Genomic DNA, 17,145 nt, shown 5'->3' with positions numbered 1-17,145 from the left:
AGGTGTGTGTGTGTGTTGTGAATTAATCTGCGAGCACGGCTTTTCTCTCTTGTGCATGTGTGGGTGTGTTGCAGGACGATGTGTTTTTGACAGCGAGTGCCAATACTGACGTATTTGTTTGGAAGCTATTCTGGGCCGACGTTCATTATCTTGAAATATGACCACTGTCAAAGCAGAAAAAAAGCAACAACAAAAGAACAAAAGCAGGAAGGCTTTTTCCTTCTGTTCAGTATATCTTGAAAAGTTTGGCTCCCAGACTAATGAAGTTACTCCAGACGTTAGCTAATAGTCAATACAAGGCCATTATTTGCATGATATATTGCAGTCATCCCTGCATTAATGGGATCTTCACAATTTACATTTTTGACTTTGAATGTCAAAAAGTTCAAGAAGCGTACAGTCGGCCTTGTCAGCTAGCATTTCCTTCACCTATCTTTCCCTCCGTGACCCTGTGACACTATTGACTGAATCGTTGATGAGGATGCTGAGGAGGTGAAATCCAGCACCGTCATGATAAGATCAGAGCCCCTCCGTGACAGCTCAGCCACTCCCATCCTGTGTGGACAGCATCCAGGCCTGGCCGTGTCGCATCAGAGCTTCATACACAGTTATCTCTGTGGACAGAATAAAATAATAACCAAACAATGTTTATTTAGATGGTGCTTTTTACAAGCAAAAACTGCAAAGTACTTTATAGACAATAATCTAAATTTTAAATAAAAGAAAAAAAAAGATCAACTACAAATACTGCACATTTATTAAAACATGGTTAAGAGCACTGTGAGGGTCAAAAGGTTTAATGTAAAAAAACACAAAAGCAGAAATGGAACAAAGCCAGTTGCTAAAATAGCAACGAGTGTTTAGCTGACGCAGGTCGGTCACTGCGACCTCAGCAGCTCAAACACTGCCTGTTCTTAGTGAGGTTATGTTTAACAAAAAATAATTTTAGATGAAAAATGTTACAAGGAAAGTGTGAAGAACTAAAAGATTAACAAAGTAAAATGACAATTACAGAACCTGAACTGTATTTTTTTTCACAAAACAAAATAAACTCAAATCCTGTAGATGTTTTTTCATCTGTCTTAAATTAAAACTTTTTCGATATGGTTTGATGTTTTCTTGATGAAACATTCTTTGGAAAAGGTTGTCAGCTTTTTTTTAACAAACCATGTGAAAAAGACAGCTTTTTATTTAAAAACCTAAAACTATCACATATCATAATAATAATAATAATAATAATAATAATTAGGCCATTTATACTGCACAATAATTAAAACATGCTTAAGAGCAGTACAAGACAAAGTTTAGACACAGAAGCAGAACTGTCACAAACCCGGGTACAGAATTACCCGAGTCCTAGCTGGCACAAGCTGATCACTTTGACCTCAGCAGCTCAATCGCCGTCTGTTCTTGGGAACAGTGGGATTGTGTTTAACAAACAATTACAAACAATTTTACAGAACCTGAGACTGCACTGTATTTTGACAAAACGAAATAAACTCAAATTTTATTTTATCACGTTTAGTCCTGTAGAAGTTACTTTTTTAAAAATGATGTAATGCTTTCTTGTAATTTGTTTTTCAGCAGTTTGTCGGCTTTTAAAAAGAAAAGTGAAAATTGCATATTTTTTATAAGACAAGAATTTGCACTTAAAATATATATTTTTTATTTAATCAAAGAAAACCCCTAACTCTCTGATGTATTTATATATGCATATATATATATATATATATATATATATATATATATATATATATATATATATATATATATATATATATATGGTTAAGAAGTGATATTGGTTAAGAAGTGATATTATACATTGAGCCCAAACTAGTACAACTGCACGATATTACTACTACTACTTTTGCCTTTATTTACTTTTGAAAGAATGTGATCTCCTAAGCTTTCCAGTGCACAGAACAAACCCTTTATATTTATAAATCTGATGAGTGTTCGGCAAGATCATTTTAAAAGTTAAGTTTTTATCTGTAACAGGCAAAAAAAAAAGATAGAAATCCTCCCTGTAGCTTAACTGTTTTTGAACTCACTGAAACCTGAACACGTTAGAAAGAACTCTGTGCCAGCATCTAAAGCCGGATGCCTTTATAAATCCTACAAATGGTAAAGAATACTGTCCTTATACAGCTTGTTCAGAGGAAACATGGAAAATGGGCATCGATCTGTTTCCATGGCAAATTACCACCTTGTCGCTGATGGTACAAAAATCAGTCACGCTAACAGCTTATTCACAGGCTTTCTCTAATACAAAAAGCAGCTTTTCTTTTGGATTTTTTTTTGTCTGAAGTTGGAGTGAAAAATCCACAATGAATGCAACACAGGTTGCTTGTTCTAAAGAGACAAAAGAAAGCAGGGAAGTTTTGGTGTCATTAGAAGTCGTGTATTTTTTCTCTTCACAAGTCGATATACACAGTCGGCAAAGAGGTTTATGGAAGTAAATAAAATGGAAACCATTTTTATTTTAAAACGTTCATGCCATTGAAGGAAAAGTTGAGGAGATCATTTTCAAAGCTCAGTTTCCATTTACCGAGGGTGACTTTTGCTTTTATAACACCCAATTTATTTTCTTCAAGGGGTGCACAGCATGTGAGTCGCCACTTACTTTAATGGTAGAAACTGAATTAAAAAATACAAACAAAAACAAAAGAAAACAAAGCGACCAGTGCATAGAAGCACATGCATATACTCCCTAAGTGAGCATTAGTTCTACCCTTGGCAGGAAATGCAGCACAAGATCAAGTGTTCTGTTCCTGCAGATTTCTAGTTTAAGTTAATTTGAGCTCAGGGAATCCAGTGTAATTAAGTTCTGGGATTAATATGTGGAAATGTATTTGGTTTTATATCCTTCCCTCTTAAGCATGAGAGTGAAATAACAGAAGAGACTAGCACAAATAAAAAAAGGGGAAAAAAATCAAAGCAATCCCAAACTCCCTGATGCAATTATTTCCTATTCACATTATTATTATTATGTTTTTTTCTGGACGATGACATTAATGACTTTGAGGGAGAGGGATGAATCGGGGCTCTGTTTGGCACCAGTGGAGGGAATCAGATAGGTAAAAATATTGCTCCGCCTCAGCCTACTGTGCAGTTGTTTGAGATTTTCAAAAATGAATTCAAACGATTACTTTGTTTAATTGCTTTCTTTTAATATTTGTCATTCGAGGGAGATTTAGACAATACTCAGATCAAAATCCTCATGCCCAGCCGAGATGCTACAAAAAGGAATTTCAGGCTATGCTGTGCGCCACATAAAGTACTGATAAAGATCTTCATACCAATTATGCTCTTCTGTCATCTCAGATGCTCCTCTTGAGATCCCCCAAAGTCAAAAATTCATCTTTGCGTGTACTTCCCGTTTGACTTTCAGAAACTCCACTCTCGGATCATGGATCTGTCTGCAGCAGATTTGCTCCTGGAGCCAGAGAGAAGCAAGGCTTTCCTACTTTCCAGGAATACAGACTCTCCCTCTAATGTAAGCCTAATGGGAAACATTAAATGTACTTTTTTTCCCCTACCCATATAACTCATCCAAGTGTTACAGCACAACTATACCCCCATCTCCCATCAAGAAATCATTCCAAGATATTAAAATACAGATCTAAAATCCAAATCCATGACCCCTCCTGTGCTCTCAGCAGGAAAAGCCGGCAGTATCACTTGGCACTAAGAGGAATATATCCTTGTCATATTACCAGAAAACCATCGATTGAGACTCGTCTTCAGTAAAAATGACTCCACAGGACACTCTGGAACATTAATCATCTTATATATTATGCATTAAGGCTCGAAAATGAGTTTGCTCCATTTCCTTTGCCCTTTTACCCCTCTGAGGATGCCACCTGATAAACCCTAATGCGTGCCATCAGAGCAGAAAAAGAAAATGAAATAATAATGGCCGAAAAGCGAATTATGAATCATCTTGTAATCAGGATGAGCAAAACCTCTACATATCCTTAAATAAGCCGTGTTAAGTGACACGCACACGAATGTGAGATTAGAGAATTGAAAACTGTGCCATGGATGTATCAGATTCCTCATCTTAAACTCCACTGTCATTGTCAGATTGTCTTCAGGGAAATGCTAATTGGACAAACATCTGCCGCGGTGTGGTGGCTGCACACGAAAGATGATTGATATAGGTATTTCTTTAAGTTTGAAAAGTGCAGTACATCGACAATTTAGTTGACTTTTCTGTGATATTTGATTGGGTGTGTCAAGTTTTTCTTCAATACCTTTCATCACAAAATCAACAGCATGATGGCAATTAGATATGCAGCAGTACCCAACACATACACACTTTTGATGTCTAGTCGGACTAAAGGAAAGCTTATGTAACTCACAAACATTGTTAAGCGGCCATGTAAGTGACTCCATCTTAATGCTATGTCGCCTCTTTTCTGTGTCATAGGAGGTTCAGTTGAATGGAAAGGCAGGTCTCCCTGTGGCCAAATGTCTGAGCCAGCTGAGCCTGACAGTGCCAGCGCCCGTGTACCCACGCAGCAGCTGTAGCAGCAGTGAGCTGTCGCTGTCAAGCGCGTGCAGTGAATTCTCCAGCGGCTCGTACACCTGGAATGATGGACGCTCCTGTGGGAAAATGGTAAACCACCTCGTTCATCAGGCTCATTAGGGGTGCTTTAGTCTTTATTTCGAGACCTTAATTAATCCCAAAACCTTCATGCATGAGTTTGCTGATTATGTTTCCATTTGGAGTTTAAAGCTTCTGAGAAAATGTGGGATTTCATATTTAAAGACAGTCCTGCACCATCCTAATTCCAAGCATTTAAAATATGTGGTGGAATAAAAATAGCTTGCACGCAAAAGCCAACATTATGATTTGCTTTTCTCAGTTCTATTGCTTTACGTGTTCTTACTACACAGAGAATGACTCTGCCTCCTTTCTCTTTCCCATTTAGTCATCTCTGACGTGGGAGAAGAGGCTGAGTTTGGGTTCGTCAGCCCCTAGTAATATCTGTGCTGCTCAGGAGGAGCACCTCCCCACAAGACGTAAGGAGAGCCACATACTGGAAGGACTGAGAAAGCTCCAAAGGAGGAAACACAGGAGCTCCTCCTGTTCCTCCAAGGTCTCCAAGTCAGGCTACAAAGACTGCATGAACTCCAATGAGGGCATCTACTCACTGGGCATCAAGAGTAGCAGTAAAGGGGTGTCTAGGCCTACCCATGTGGGGAGAACTGCTCGGGGAAAGCAGTTCGCTTATGATTCTGATGATGCAGATGATGAACTGGCACATTCTAGTTGTAGAGATAACATCCCCACCAAGGACAACTGGTTTCACTGTAAGAAGCTCTCACACAGCATCTCAGACAGTTTATGTAGCTGGGAGGGAACGCAAGACAGCGGAGGTGACACTATCTCAAGTCCTGTGGTTACTAAACACCCTTCTGGGTATGACTCAAAGGAGCAGCCTGAAAGACTCATGAGTTTTATTAACAGCCTTCTCCCTGAAGGAGGGCGGATATCAGCTTTTACGAGACCATCGAAGCTGCACCTCACCCCTACTGAACCAGAAGTTCCCCGTCTGTCTGATGCAGATGATCTGGAGGAGTTAAAGTCTGAGTCAAGTGACATCCGAATGTCCTTTAGCCAGCCACCAGAGCAAGCCGAGAGGGACTCGAAGAGGTTGTCAAGAGATGCTGCCAAGCTGATTACACAGCAGTGCTTGCGGAGAGACCAGGTTCGTACCCAGTCTGCAGATGGAAGACCCAGGCCTTTCAGCCTGATTAAGGAGCCCAAAGTGGCCAAATGCACCCAATCTGAGGAGAGCGTGTTGGCAATATTTGATGCAGAAGGAGAGCCTATTGAACTTTGTGCAGAGAAACTTGCAGCAGCTGCTGGGACTCAAAAAGACATTCAGGGTAGCAAAGTAGTTCCTGACTACACAGAACTGGTGCCCCAAGAGAGGCCAACAAAGCAGAAACCCTCAAAATCAAGAAACTACAGTGTTCTTGAGTCTCCAGAGAAACCGTCTGAATATCAGATCAGGACCCACAAGCCAAGGGAGCAAAGCAGTAGCAGGGAGGGAAGTGCAGAGAGGCTATCAATGCAGCTGACTCCACAACGGAAACTTATCAAACCACCAAGCAACCGAGCTAGTAAAGGCCTTTCCATCCCTCCCATGAATGATGCTGCTGGTTCCAAGTCCAGTAGTTCAAAGATACCTGGTAGTAATAAACCTTCAGGATCCCCACTGAGATTATCTAAGGGCTCTGCCACTGAACCAAGTAACAGCGGGAACTCAGGACCCCCTGGGCAGGAGAAGTCCCCCTCCTCTCCGACAGTTAAAATGTCCAGATTCATCAAGACACCAGGAACCTGTATTCAAAGCCCAAAAGCGGTGAACTCAAAGCTCCCCAGCAGGGCCGAATGGAATAAGGGCGCCTCATCGAGTTCCCCTCACCTCTCAAGGAGACACCTGGAGTATGCTGACAATGGCGAACAGCCAACCAGAGACAAACACTGTGAAAACAGCAAAAATAAACTCAGGTCCCCCTCTCCTCCCCCTCCCCCGGGCCGCACCACCTCTTTACTGATCAGACCAAATTACGAGGGGTCGCCAACCACTGTGAGGGGTCCACCCCCAAGTTACCACACCTCACTTTTACCAAATATGCAATCAACGCTACCCATCAAGGATAAAGACTGTTTAGACTTGGATGCAGGCTACGGGACTGCACTTGCACCTCAGAAACTGGTTGACAAAACCAGTCAGCACCTTCAAAAGTCCCCTGCCATGACTAAGACACCTGCTAAAGGCGATTCCAAGCGGATGACCACGAAAGACTACCTCCCTTCTGCAAACTCAGGGTGTGCTCGAGAACCTGAAACCGCACCTAAAACCTCGAAGAATGTCCCTCCTCCCTACAGTGCCCTCAGAGCGTCCTCATTTCAGAACTCACCTGCAAGCAAAAAAGGATCTGCTAATAAAAATGTCCATCAGTCAGTGCAGAAGACCTCTATTAGTTTACCTGTTTCACTTCAGGACACACCTCAAGGTCAGGCAGAGCCACAAACTGGCAAAGCTTTAGACAGCTCTATTATTATGTCCCCTAACCTAGCAGAAAAAGCCTCAAAGACTCGCATCCCAATGGGCTTTAAGGCATTTTTAAAGTCTCCTCCTAGCCATAAAAATAGTCCCTCTATACCAGGCAAACAAGAGAAAGATCATATCAACTCAGTCTCCAAGGAGACTGTGACTTCAAATGCTTCTGCCCAGTGTGACAACTTGCAGACAGAGTACAATATTGATTTGCCATCCAAGATGTCTGTTACAGAGGGGAAAGGTGAAGTCCAGTGTAGGTTACTGGAAGAAGAATTACAAGCTCTTGTGGTGCCAGAGGAAGGGGGTGTTTGTGATAATGGGAAAAGGAGTAGTCAGCTTTTTGGCAGATCCATATCTATTGCTGCCAAACCTCATTTAAAGCCAGCGTTAGGGATGAACGGGGCAAAAGCTCGTAGCCAGAGTTTCAGCACCAACTACATTGAAAAACCAAGCATCAATTCCTTAGATGGGCCGGGAAAAATCAGAACTCAGATCATTACCAACTCAGGTGAAAGGGGGAACTCTCTGTCGAGACAGAGTTCCTTAGAAGCGACCTGTGCTGGGTTAGCAGAGAGCCCTGTTCATTCCCCAAGGACAAGACTTAGCCACTATGGAGGCATGACAGGGTCAAATAGTCACAGCATCCTCCCTGAGAGAGCTTTCAAATCGGGTTCTAAAGTTGAGGGGTCACAGGGCACAGGGAAGGGGGAGGCAGTCATGTCACCTTCTCACAAAGTGGTTCGTAGTTTACCCATTAGTGATAGGACTGGTTTAAACATCCGTAAGCCATTGAAGGTTGCCTCTCATCCACAGTTTCATCCTCCGTCCTCTTGTGTCTACGGCTTGGAAAATCCAGTTAGAGAGACAGAAGACAAAGCAGCATTCCCTAATGAGCCAGACTTCAGCAGGGAAGTCAAAACCCAGGCGGACTCCCCAAACAAACACCCAGATATGGAGGAGAAAAAACTCAGCCCAACAGTCACCACTATTGAAGAGAAAGTCATGATGGGAATTGAGGAGAACGTGCAGAAATGTCAAGAACAGGAGAAGGTTGCTGCCACCGAGGCCAAACAGAAGACGGGTCCCTCTCTGGCAAACTGGTTCGGCCTCCGTAAGAGCAAACTTCCAGCTCTGAGTAGTAAAAAAGCAGACTCTCCCAAGGGAAAAGAGGAGAAGAAAGAGCTGAAGATCGGATCAGTTCTTGGAGGCAAACAGATGAAGTCTGACAAGAAGAAGGATAAGAAGAAAAATGATAATCAGCAGAAAGAAAGCCAGGAGGTGCAGGGTCTGTCTGAGATGAACAACAAGCTTAGCTCCATTATGGACCACTGCAACAATCAGATGGGTCAGATTGCCAGTCAGATCCAGTGCACGACAGCCTTTATTGGAAAAGACCAGTTCGTGAAAGAGCTTCTTGGCAGGTGAGTTAGCAACACCTTTGTCATTAAGAAAATCAAGTATTATTATCCTAATTGATCGGATGCTGTGCTGATTATTTCCTGTCACCGAGCTTTCTCAGAGATGCCTTTCTACCAAGTGAATCAACGATTCAGACGCAAAGTAGTAGCTCTATTACATTAAACATGAGCAATCCCTACATTAAGCTTGTGTGTTCAGAGAAACACAAACAGCAGCTGTCTGTTTGAGGTGTGACTCTTCACTAGTGAGCATAAACAGTTTGTGGATCAGACACATAGTCAGCAACACTCAGGATTATTGTATGTTTAAGCCACAGTCATCTACTCTCTTTGCTCATTTTCCTCTTCAAAAACCCAGCTGACAGATTTCAAACACTTGTGAGGTACCACTTCATGCAGGTTGTTAACCGTGCGATGACATTTCCATGTGTGTCTGTGTGCGTGTACACATGTGTTTACCTGCGCGTTCATGAAGCGAAAGAGTGGGTCAACGCAATTTATCAGCAGTCTCGCTTTCTACCTGGCGAGTTGATAAAGGAAGTACTCGGCACACAGACATGAAAAACAGATCAAATCTTATTTCCTGACAGGACCGCTGTGAAGGGCAACTCCGTGGCCACATCGCCGCCTGGGATCTCCACGCCCAAGAAACACAGCGAAACGAAGGGAGATATGGAGATCTGTTCAGATACTGCTGTAAGTGGACAAACATGCACTGCGGACTTTGTTACAGTTTTTGGGGCAAGCTTGTTTGCAGTGCACGCATACGTCCAAAATTCCCATAGGTTTTCACACTTGTAGAGTATGAACATGTTCACAAACAGATCCACAACACCTCTGCCTCTTCACCATCACATCCCCTGAAGGCTCAATATTGATTCGCATTGTGTTCTGACTCAGCCTACAATTCATCGCCTACTTTTTTTATTATCAAAGCCAATCCTGTGTTGTTGTTGTCTCCACAAAGCTGAAGGTTTTTAAGCTATATCTCGCATAGAGGCAGCCATCAGGCTGTGGATGTAGTACAGACTTAAATTAGGCTCCTATCAGCTGTTTGATTCTGTAAATCATATCAGTGCACTTTGTAAGCAAAATGCTAAAATCATGACCTTGTGGGTTTATTCTTTATTACCTGTCAGTCAAAATGCCAAAATATGACGGAGAGCCTGAGAGCTTGAGAGCGACTGAAAGAAGGGAGACAGCAATAATAAAAGAAACTGAAAGGAGCAGTCTGAACAGGGGGAAAGAATGACAGTCTCACCGCATAATGTAGGAAATTTAATCCAGATGATGTGAAATTTTGATAACATGGAGGAGCCCCTTATCGCAGGCACTCAATTTGACAAAAGAGCCATTTAATACCATCCTCCAAGCTTTCCGTCTATCTTCTCCCCACAGAAATACAACAAAAGAGCCACACTTTATGACCTACAAGCTCCTTTTACACCACCCCCAAAACCACATTTTTAAAATAACCTAATTAAAGTATGGCAGAAAGTCTGTGACAATTACCTTACTTCTTTCTGAACAAAACTTTCAACACATTTCACAAAGCCAGAAGCTTGTCCAGTCCTCTGGAAAGTCATATAGTACGTGAATCGGTTTAACCAATCCTTTTCATCCACAATTTTCTTTTGCACATTACCTAAAAGAAAGCCTTTTAAATTGATAAATGTTAACAGCTTATACAAACAAAGCTGCATCTATACTGTCTAATATTTTCAGAAGGTATCCCGGGGTATGTGGACAGCTTAGCTGAACTCACCTAAAAGAAAAAAATAATTAATTGATAAGCAATAGAAATGTAACTATAAACATGTGTGGGGATTTGGATTGCATAAGTAATAAAAAATTGAGAAAAGGCATGTCAAAATACCTGGATAAATGTTGGCATAAGCAAGAGAAAGTTTTTGCAGGAAAGTCACAGTAGCTTGCTAAAATTAGGGTTAAAAAGGGAGAAATTATGACCTAACAGCGTACCTATCAAATAAAAATTTAGATGAAGAAATGAAAGAGCAATAAAACTTGCACCATCTAGCTAAAACTAGCTTAAACCATTACGCAAGCTAGCTAAAAATATGAATCAAACATTTAATGTATTACTACCAGTTTGAATTGTTAGCTAAAAAATTATTTAAAATACTTTTTACATGTAGAAAATATAGAAAAATGTGAAATAGTTATGAATACTAAGTTTAACATACTGGTTGAAATTGTTAGATAATTCTAATAGATAGACAGTTGAAATGACTTGCTTAAATGATGTGGAAAAAGCAGAGCGTTAATAATTACTGGTTTAGCTAGCAGTTAAAAACAGTTTCTGCTAAATATGGTTGAACAAATTAGTAAACAATGTTAAATATTTTAGCTTAAAGTATTAAATGCCAGATGAAATTATTAGCAAAATAAGAATAGATGAACAAGCTGTCAGTAATCTAATAGTTGGGATATTTCACTAATGCTGCAGTTATACTAGTCATACTATACTAAAATTAGTCAAAGCACGTGCATCACTGTTATTTCAAAGTTGGGGACCACTCCCAGTAAATGTATGCCAATCTGTCTGAGAGTGATTGCAGGCAATCTGAGCTAGACTAGGATTGTTTGGAGAGTGGTTGCTGCAACGTCTTGCAATCAGTTGACCAATGTGAAAAAATTCAGGGCAGTTACTGAGCAACCACTGATTTTCTCTGTTCAAGCAAGAAAGTTTCTGTCCTATTTGTACTGTGGTGTGACTGAATTTAATTGCTATGATTGGTTACTAAGCTGAAAGTGTTTCCAGTTTAAAATAATTTTCAAATAAACGTGTTTGAACTTGAAAAGTGGGGATGGTGAAGGTGTTCTCAGGTCTATCTGACAAACCTTTAAGGGTGTGTCAGAAAAAAGGTTTAAAATCTCTGCTTTAGATCATAACTTTGTCACTAACATGGAGTTTGTTCATTTTCTAGACCCTCATAATAACAGAGAAGATCAACCTAAAGGCTGAAAATGTAGAGGGACACATCCCAGACGCAGCTTGTCAAGACCACATGTTAGGTGAGTCTGTGAGTAACTTTTCAGCTTTCGCTAAAGGCAGTTTAAATGAACAATATCTTTCCTCTTCTCTGATTTGAGTTGTTACTTTGCCTAAACTTCACGTCTTCTCTTCTCTGGGTTTCATACTCTATCTGCAAGTGTTTATCTCACTGAGTACAGGTTTTCATTTGGCTTAAACCTGTCAAAAATCAACCGGTGCAACAAAGCATTAACACATTTTTACAGTTGCGATTTCCTGATGTGACTGACAACTCAATTCCATCGCCAACTGATTCCCCTCACTGCCAGACTCACCATTACTGTGGGGAAACAGCAGCGGTTGCAAACGGCACATTGACAGTCTGTTCAGGTGATTGACGTGCAGCCGGGTGATGTTTCACAATGCCTGAGCAGCTAAAGAAGTGAAAAAATAAATGCATCAAACAATTGTGAGATGAGATGATGACTGTTATTACTGCAGAGCGACAAACTTACATTGTAGATTGTAGATCGGTGAGGGGAAGGAGGGGGTGTAGGTGCTGTTTACTGGATGTGGAGTGCACCGTGTTCGTTACTTGGCTGTCACTCACCGGGTTATTGACAAATTGTTTCACAGATTCATCTCAAAATACATAATGGCATGCTTCTTGAAATGTAGCTCTATTGCAGATGTGAATTTAGATTTGCTGATAGCAGGGTAGCGATTTTGTTTTTTCTCTTAGTTTTATTAAAATAAATTAGATGGGTTATAACCCCAGCCAGTTTGTTTTGGAGGGAAAAGAGGGGTGTGCAGATAAGTCAGAATCATTATTGTGTGGATGCTTTAAGCATCCACACTATTGAGTTCCTGTTTCTCTTTATTCTTTATTATTATTATTATTATTATTCTAGTTGCCACTTTTTCTGCTTTTTTTTGGCACTTAACTACTTCCACAATTTTTATGCTATTTTCACCGTTCAAATTTTATACTATTCTGCTATTTCTGCTAATGATCGCTATGATTTTTGCTATTTTTTGCTATTATACTTTTTAAAATATTAAGCTTTTTTCCTTTAATTTGTCCCATTGAAATGAATGGAAAACTTCCAAAATTCTGCTAAAACTTGCTCTTTTTTGAAACTTAACTACTTCCTCATACTTTCGCCTAGAACAACCATTCAAACTTTAAAATGTTCACAAATTATTGGGCTATTCATGTATGATTCAGCTTTTTCATATCTGTTACAGTTTTCATCTTATCCCTCTTTAAGTTTTCAGTTGCAAAATTGTGATTTTTCACAAAATACATGCGTTGTTATGGTTGCTATGCACTTGGCTTCCAGTGTGCCACTCTAGGTTTCGCAGTCTTCTCTTCATGTCCGAACAACTGTTTGCTACTTGCTCAATTTTCACTCAACTTCCACAAATTATACATCAAAACGTAGATATTTTTGCTGGCTTTCAGAAAATGTCACCATCATTGTTGTGGGATTTATAGAATTTTGGCAAATCTCCTCAGACCAACACAAAGTCGGAAAACTCTCCATAGAAAGTCAATGGAGAGCTTGTTCAAAATCATCGCTTGATTTCTGTAATGAGAGGCATATTCGAATCGTCATATCTCCTTAACGAAGCGAAGTTAAAACATGAGGCTTGTCCCCGTATATCTTCAGACACTCCTGACGCTCACAATTCAAGAATTTCTTTCTCACCTATTACCATTCTGAAATGAGTTGGACTTGTTTGAGGGTAGGAAATTCGTCCTTCGCTCAGATTTCTTCAGATTTCAAACTCTTGAAATGAACCACTTTTTTCTCTCGTCATATCTTTTTAATGGATTTCCACAGAGACCTGAAAATTTCCATGATTGTTCACCAAAGCCTGCTGTCTCTTACGGTGAAAGAATGATATCAATACTCCAAATAGATTTAGAGTTAGAAAGCATTGTTTGAGGGGAAGTCAAGGCAGTTTTTGCTTCGCCTCTACTCAGTTATGGTGCATTACAAGTCAAATATCTTTAATAATTCATATTTTAATGATAAATTGTCAACACTTGAAGATTCCCCCATCTCTTCTGAACAAAACGGTGTAAGAATGACCGTTCTAGCCCCTACGGTTAGGAAATTATGGTCATTTGTTTGAGGGGAGTCGTCACTATGAGAAATAGACTGCAAAAATCCTGTGTCTCTCTCTGTGCTGCATGCACGTGTTTTGGCGGGAAAAAGTGCACAGGCTCTCTGATTGGTGGATTCAAATTCAGCAGCTCCCAGCCTGCTTGACTGAGCTAGAAACTTCCTTCTCTCACCCTTTTTTCAGCTGTCCATTTTGCTTTTCCAATTTTTCTGTTTAAGTTATTACTATTGTGCTAAATCATACTATTTCTGCTATTTTATAAGATTTGTGCCAAATATAGTATTTCTGATTAATTATAATTTTTCTACCAAATCATAGTACAGTATTTTTGCTTTTTATAGGATTTTTATAGGATATTTATATTGCTTAATATAGTATTTCTTCTAAATTATAGTATTTCTACTTTTTATAGTATTTGTGCTAAAATATAGTATTTCTACTAAATGTAGTATTTATGCTTAATCATACTATTTATGCTTTTTATAGGATTTGTGCCTAATATAGTATTTCTGCTTTTTATAGGATTTGTGCTTAATATAGTATTTCTGCTAAATTATAGTATTTCTGCTTTTTATAGTATTTGTGCTAAAATATAGTATTTCTACTAAATGTAGTATTTATGCTTAATCATACTATTTATGCTTTTTATAGGATTTGTGCTTAATATAGTATTTCTGCTAAATTATAGTATTTCTGCCATTTTATAGCATTTGTGCTAAAAAAAAATAGTATTTCTACTGAATGTAGTATTTATGCTTAATCATACTATTTCTATATATTTCTGCCAGGTCCCCAGGCAGCCAATCTTCTGTGAGGACTGAGACATTCAAATTTTCAAATCAGGGCCTGCACAACTTCCCAGCCAATCATATATGTGGGCTGAGGCATTCAAATTTGCATATTGGGGCCTTCATGGCTTCTAAGCCAGCCAATCATATCTGAGGGCTGAGGAATTCAAATCCACAAATCAGGGCCTGCACGGCTTCCCAGCCAGCCAATCATATATGTGGGCTGAGGCATTCAAATTTGCATATTGGGGAATTCGTGGCTTCTAAGTCAACAAGTCATCCATGTCATATATCTCTAAAAATTCATATTTTAATGATAAATTGTCAACACTTGAAGATTCCCCCATCTCTTCTGAACAAAACGGTGTAAGAATGACCGTTCTAGCCCCTACGGTTAGGAAATTATGGTCATTTGTTTGAGGGGAGTCGTCATTATGAGAAATAGACTGCAAAAATCCTGTGTCTCTCTGTGCTGCGTGCACCTGTTTTGGCGGGAAAAAGTGCACAGCCTCTGTGATTGGTGGATTCAAATTCAGCAGCTCCCAGCCTGCTTGACTGAAAACTTGCTTCTCTCTCCCTGTGTGAGTGTGTGTGTGTGTGTGTGTGTGTGTGTGTGTGTGTGTGTGTGTGTGTGCGCGCTACAGAGAGAGAGAGAGAGAGTGAGAGAGAGAGAGAGAAAGCCTTTTTATGGGATGACCTCATTGTAAGATTCAAATGCAATATATTTAGACTGGTTGACTGAATTGGATCTTGTGTGTGTGTGTGTGTGTGTGTGTGTGTGTTTGTGTGTGTTTGTGTGACAGAGAGAGAGAGAGAGAGAGAGAGAGAGAGAGCCTTTTTATGGGATTATCTCATTGTAAGATTCAAATGCAATATATTTAGACTGGTTGACTGAATTGGATCTTGTGTGTGTGTGTGTGTGTGTGTGTGTGTGTGTGACAGAGAGAGAGAGAGAGAGAGAGCCTTTTTATGGGATGATCTCATTGTAACATTCAAATTCAATATATTAAGACAGGTTGACTGAATTGGATCTTGTGTGTGTGTGTGTGTGTGTGTGTGTGTGTGTGTGTGTGTGTGTGTGTGTGTGTGCGCGCTACAGAGAGAGAGAGAGAGAGAGTGAGAGAGAGAGAGAGAAAGCCTTTTTATGGGATGACCTCATTGTAAGATTCAAATGCAATATATTTAGACTGGTTGACTGAATTGGATCTTGTGTGTGTGTGTGTGTGTGTGTGTGTGTGTGTGTGTGTGTGTGTGTGACAGAGAGAGAGAGAGAGAGACAGCCTTTTTATGGGATGATCTCATTGTAAGATTCAAATTCAATATATTTAGACTGGTTGACTGAATTGGATCTTGTGTGTTTCCATATGTGTCCATATTTGTCATTGTGTGGCTGTTATATATTTTTTTACCGATTTTTTTCATTTAACAAGTATATTTGAGGGACCCTTAGCATGTTCAGCATTTTTTCAGCTGTCCATTTTGCTTTTCCAATTTTTCTGTTTAAGTTATTGCTATTGTGCTAAATCATACTATTTCTGCTATTTTATAAGATTTGTGCCAAATATAGTATTTCTGCTTTTTATAGGATTTGTGCTTAATATAGTATTTCTGCTAAATTATAGTATTTCTTCTTTTTATAGTATTTGTGCTAAAACATAGTATTTCTACTAAATGTAGTATTTATGCTTAATCATACTATTTCTGCTTTTTATAGGATTTGTGCCTAATATAGTATTTCTGCTAAATTATAGTATTTCTTCTTTTTATATTATTTGTGCTAAAACATAGTATTTCTACTAAATGTAGTATTTATGCTTAATCATACTATTTCTATATATTTCTGCCAGGTCCCCAGGCAGCCAATCCTCTGTGAGGACTGAGACATTCAAATTTTCAAATCCGGGCCTGCACGGCTTCCCAGCCAATCATATATGTGGGCTGAGGCATTCAAATTTGCATATTGGGGCCTTCATGGCTTCTAAGCCAGCCAATCATATCTGAGGGCTGAGGAATTCAAATCCACAAATCAGGGCCTGCACGGCTTCCCAGCCAGCCAATCATATATGTGGGCTGAGGCATTCAAATTTGCATATTGGGGAATTCGTGGCTTCTAAGTCAACAAGTCATCCATGTCATATATCTCTAAAAATTCATATTTTAATGATAAATTGTCAACACTTGAAGATTCCCCAATCTCTTCTGAACAAAACGGTGTAAGAATGACCGTTCTAGCCCCTACGGTTAGGAAATTATGGTCATTTGTTTGAGGGGAGTCGTCACTATGAGAAATAGACTGCAAAAATCCTGTGTCTCTCTCTGTGCTGCGTGCACCTGTTTTGGCGGGAAAAAGTGCACAGGCTCTCTGATTGGTGGATTCAAATTCAGCAGTTCCCAGCCTGCTTGACTGAGCTAGAAACTTACTTCTCTCACCCTTTTTTCAGCTGTCCATTTTGCTTTTCCAATTTTTCTGTTTAAGTTATTACTATTGTGCTAAATCATACTATTTCTGCTATTTTATAAGATTTGTGCCAAATATAATATTTCTGATTAATTATAATTTTTCTACCAAACCATAGTACAGTATTTTTGCTTTTTATAGGATTTTTATAGGATATTTATATTGCTTAATATAGTATTTCTGCTTTTTATAGGATTTGTGCCTCATATAGTATTTCTGCTTTTTATAGGATTTGTGCTTAATATAGTATTTCTGCTAAATTATAGTATTT

At 39.5% G+C, this 17,145-nt stretch overlaps 1 protein-coding gene across 9 annotated transcripts in view; it reads left to right on the top strand.

Annotated features, from left to right (window-relative positions):
* Positions 1 to 17,145, top strand: part of LOC146361383 (nck-associated protein 5-like) — a 209,050-nt gene that overhangs the window by 144,405 nt on the left and 47,500 nt on the right. For all 9 annotated transcript variants that reach the window (XM_084921446.1, XM_084921445.1, XM_084921447.1 and 6 more), the window contains 5 exons: positions 3,392 to 3,496; positions 4,433 to 4,621; positions 4,938 to 8,503; positions 9,091 to 9,196; positions 11,449 to 11,536. In XM_084921446.1, the coding sequence (XP_084777572.1) occupies positions 3,392 to 3,496; positions 4,433 to 4,621; positions 4,938 to 8,503; positions 9,091 to 9,196; positions 11,449 to 11,536 (4,054 nt within the window). The remainder of the gene's footprint in view (positions 1 to 3,391; positions 3,497 to 4,432; positions 4,622 to 4,937; positions 8,504 to 9,090; positions 9,197 to 11,448; positions 11,537 to 17,145) is intronic.

The sequence above is a fragment of the Perissodus microlepis genome, chromosome 23 (genome assembly GCF_051167445.1).
Source record: "Perissodus microlepis isolate ML-2025 ecotype Zambia chromosome 23, ASM5116744v1, whole genome shotgun sequence".
Classification (NCBI taxonomy): Eukaryota; Metazoa; Chordata; class Actinopteri; order Cichliformes; family Cichlidae; genus Perissodus; species Perissodus microlepis.
The sequence above is the reverse complement of the archived record's forward strand: the minus strand, read 5'-3'. Positions and strand labels throughout refer to the sequence as shown.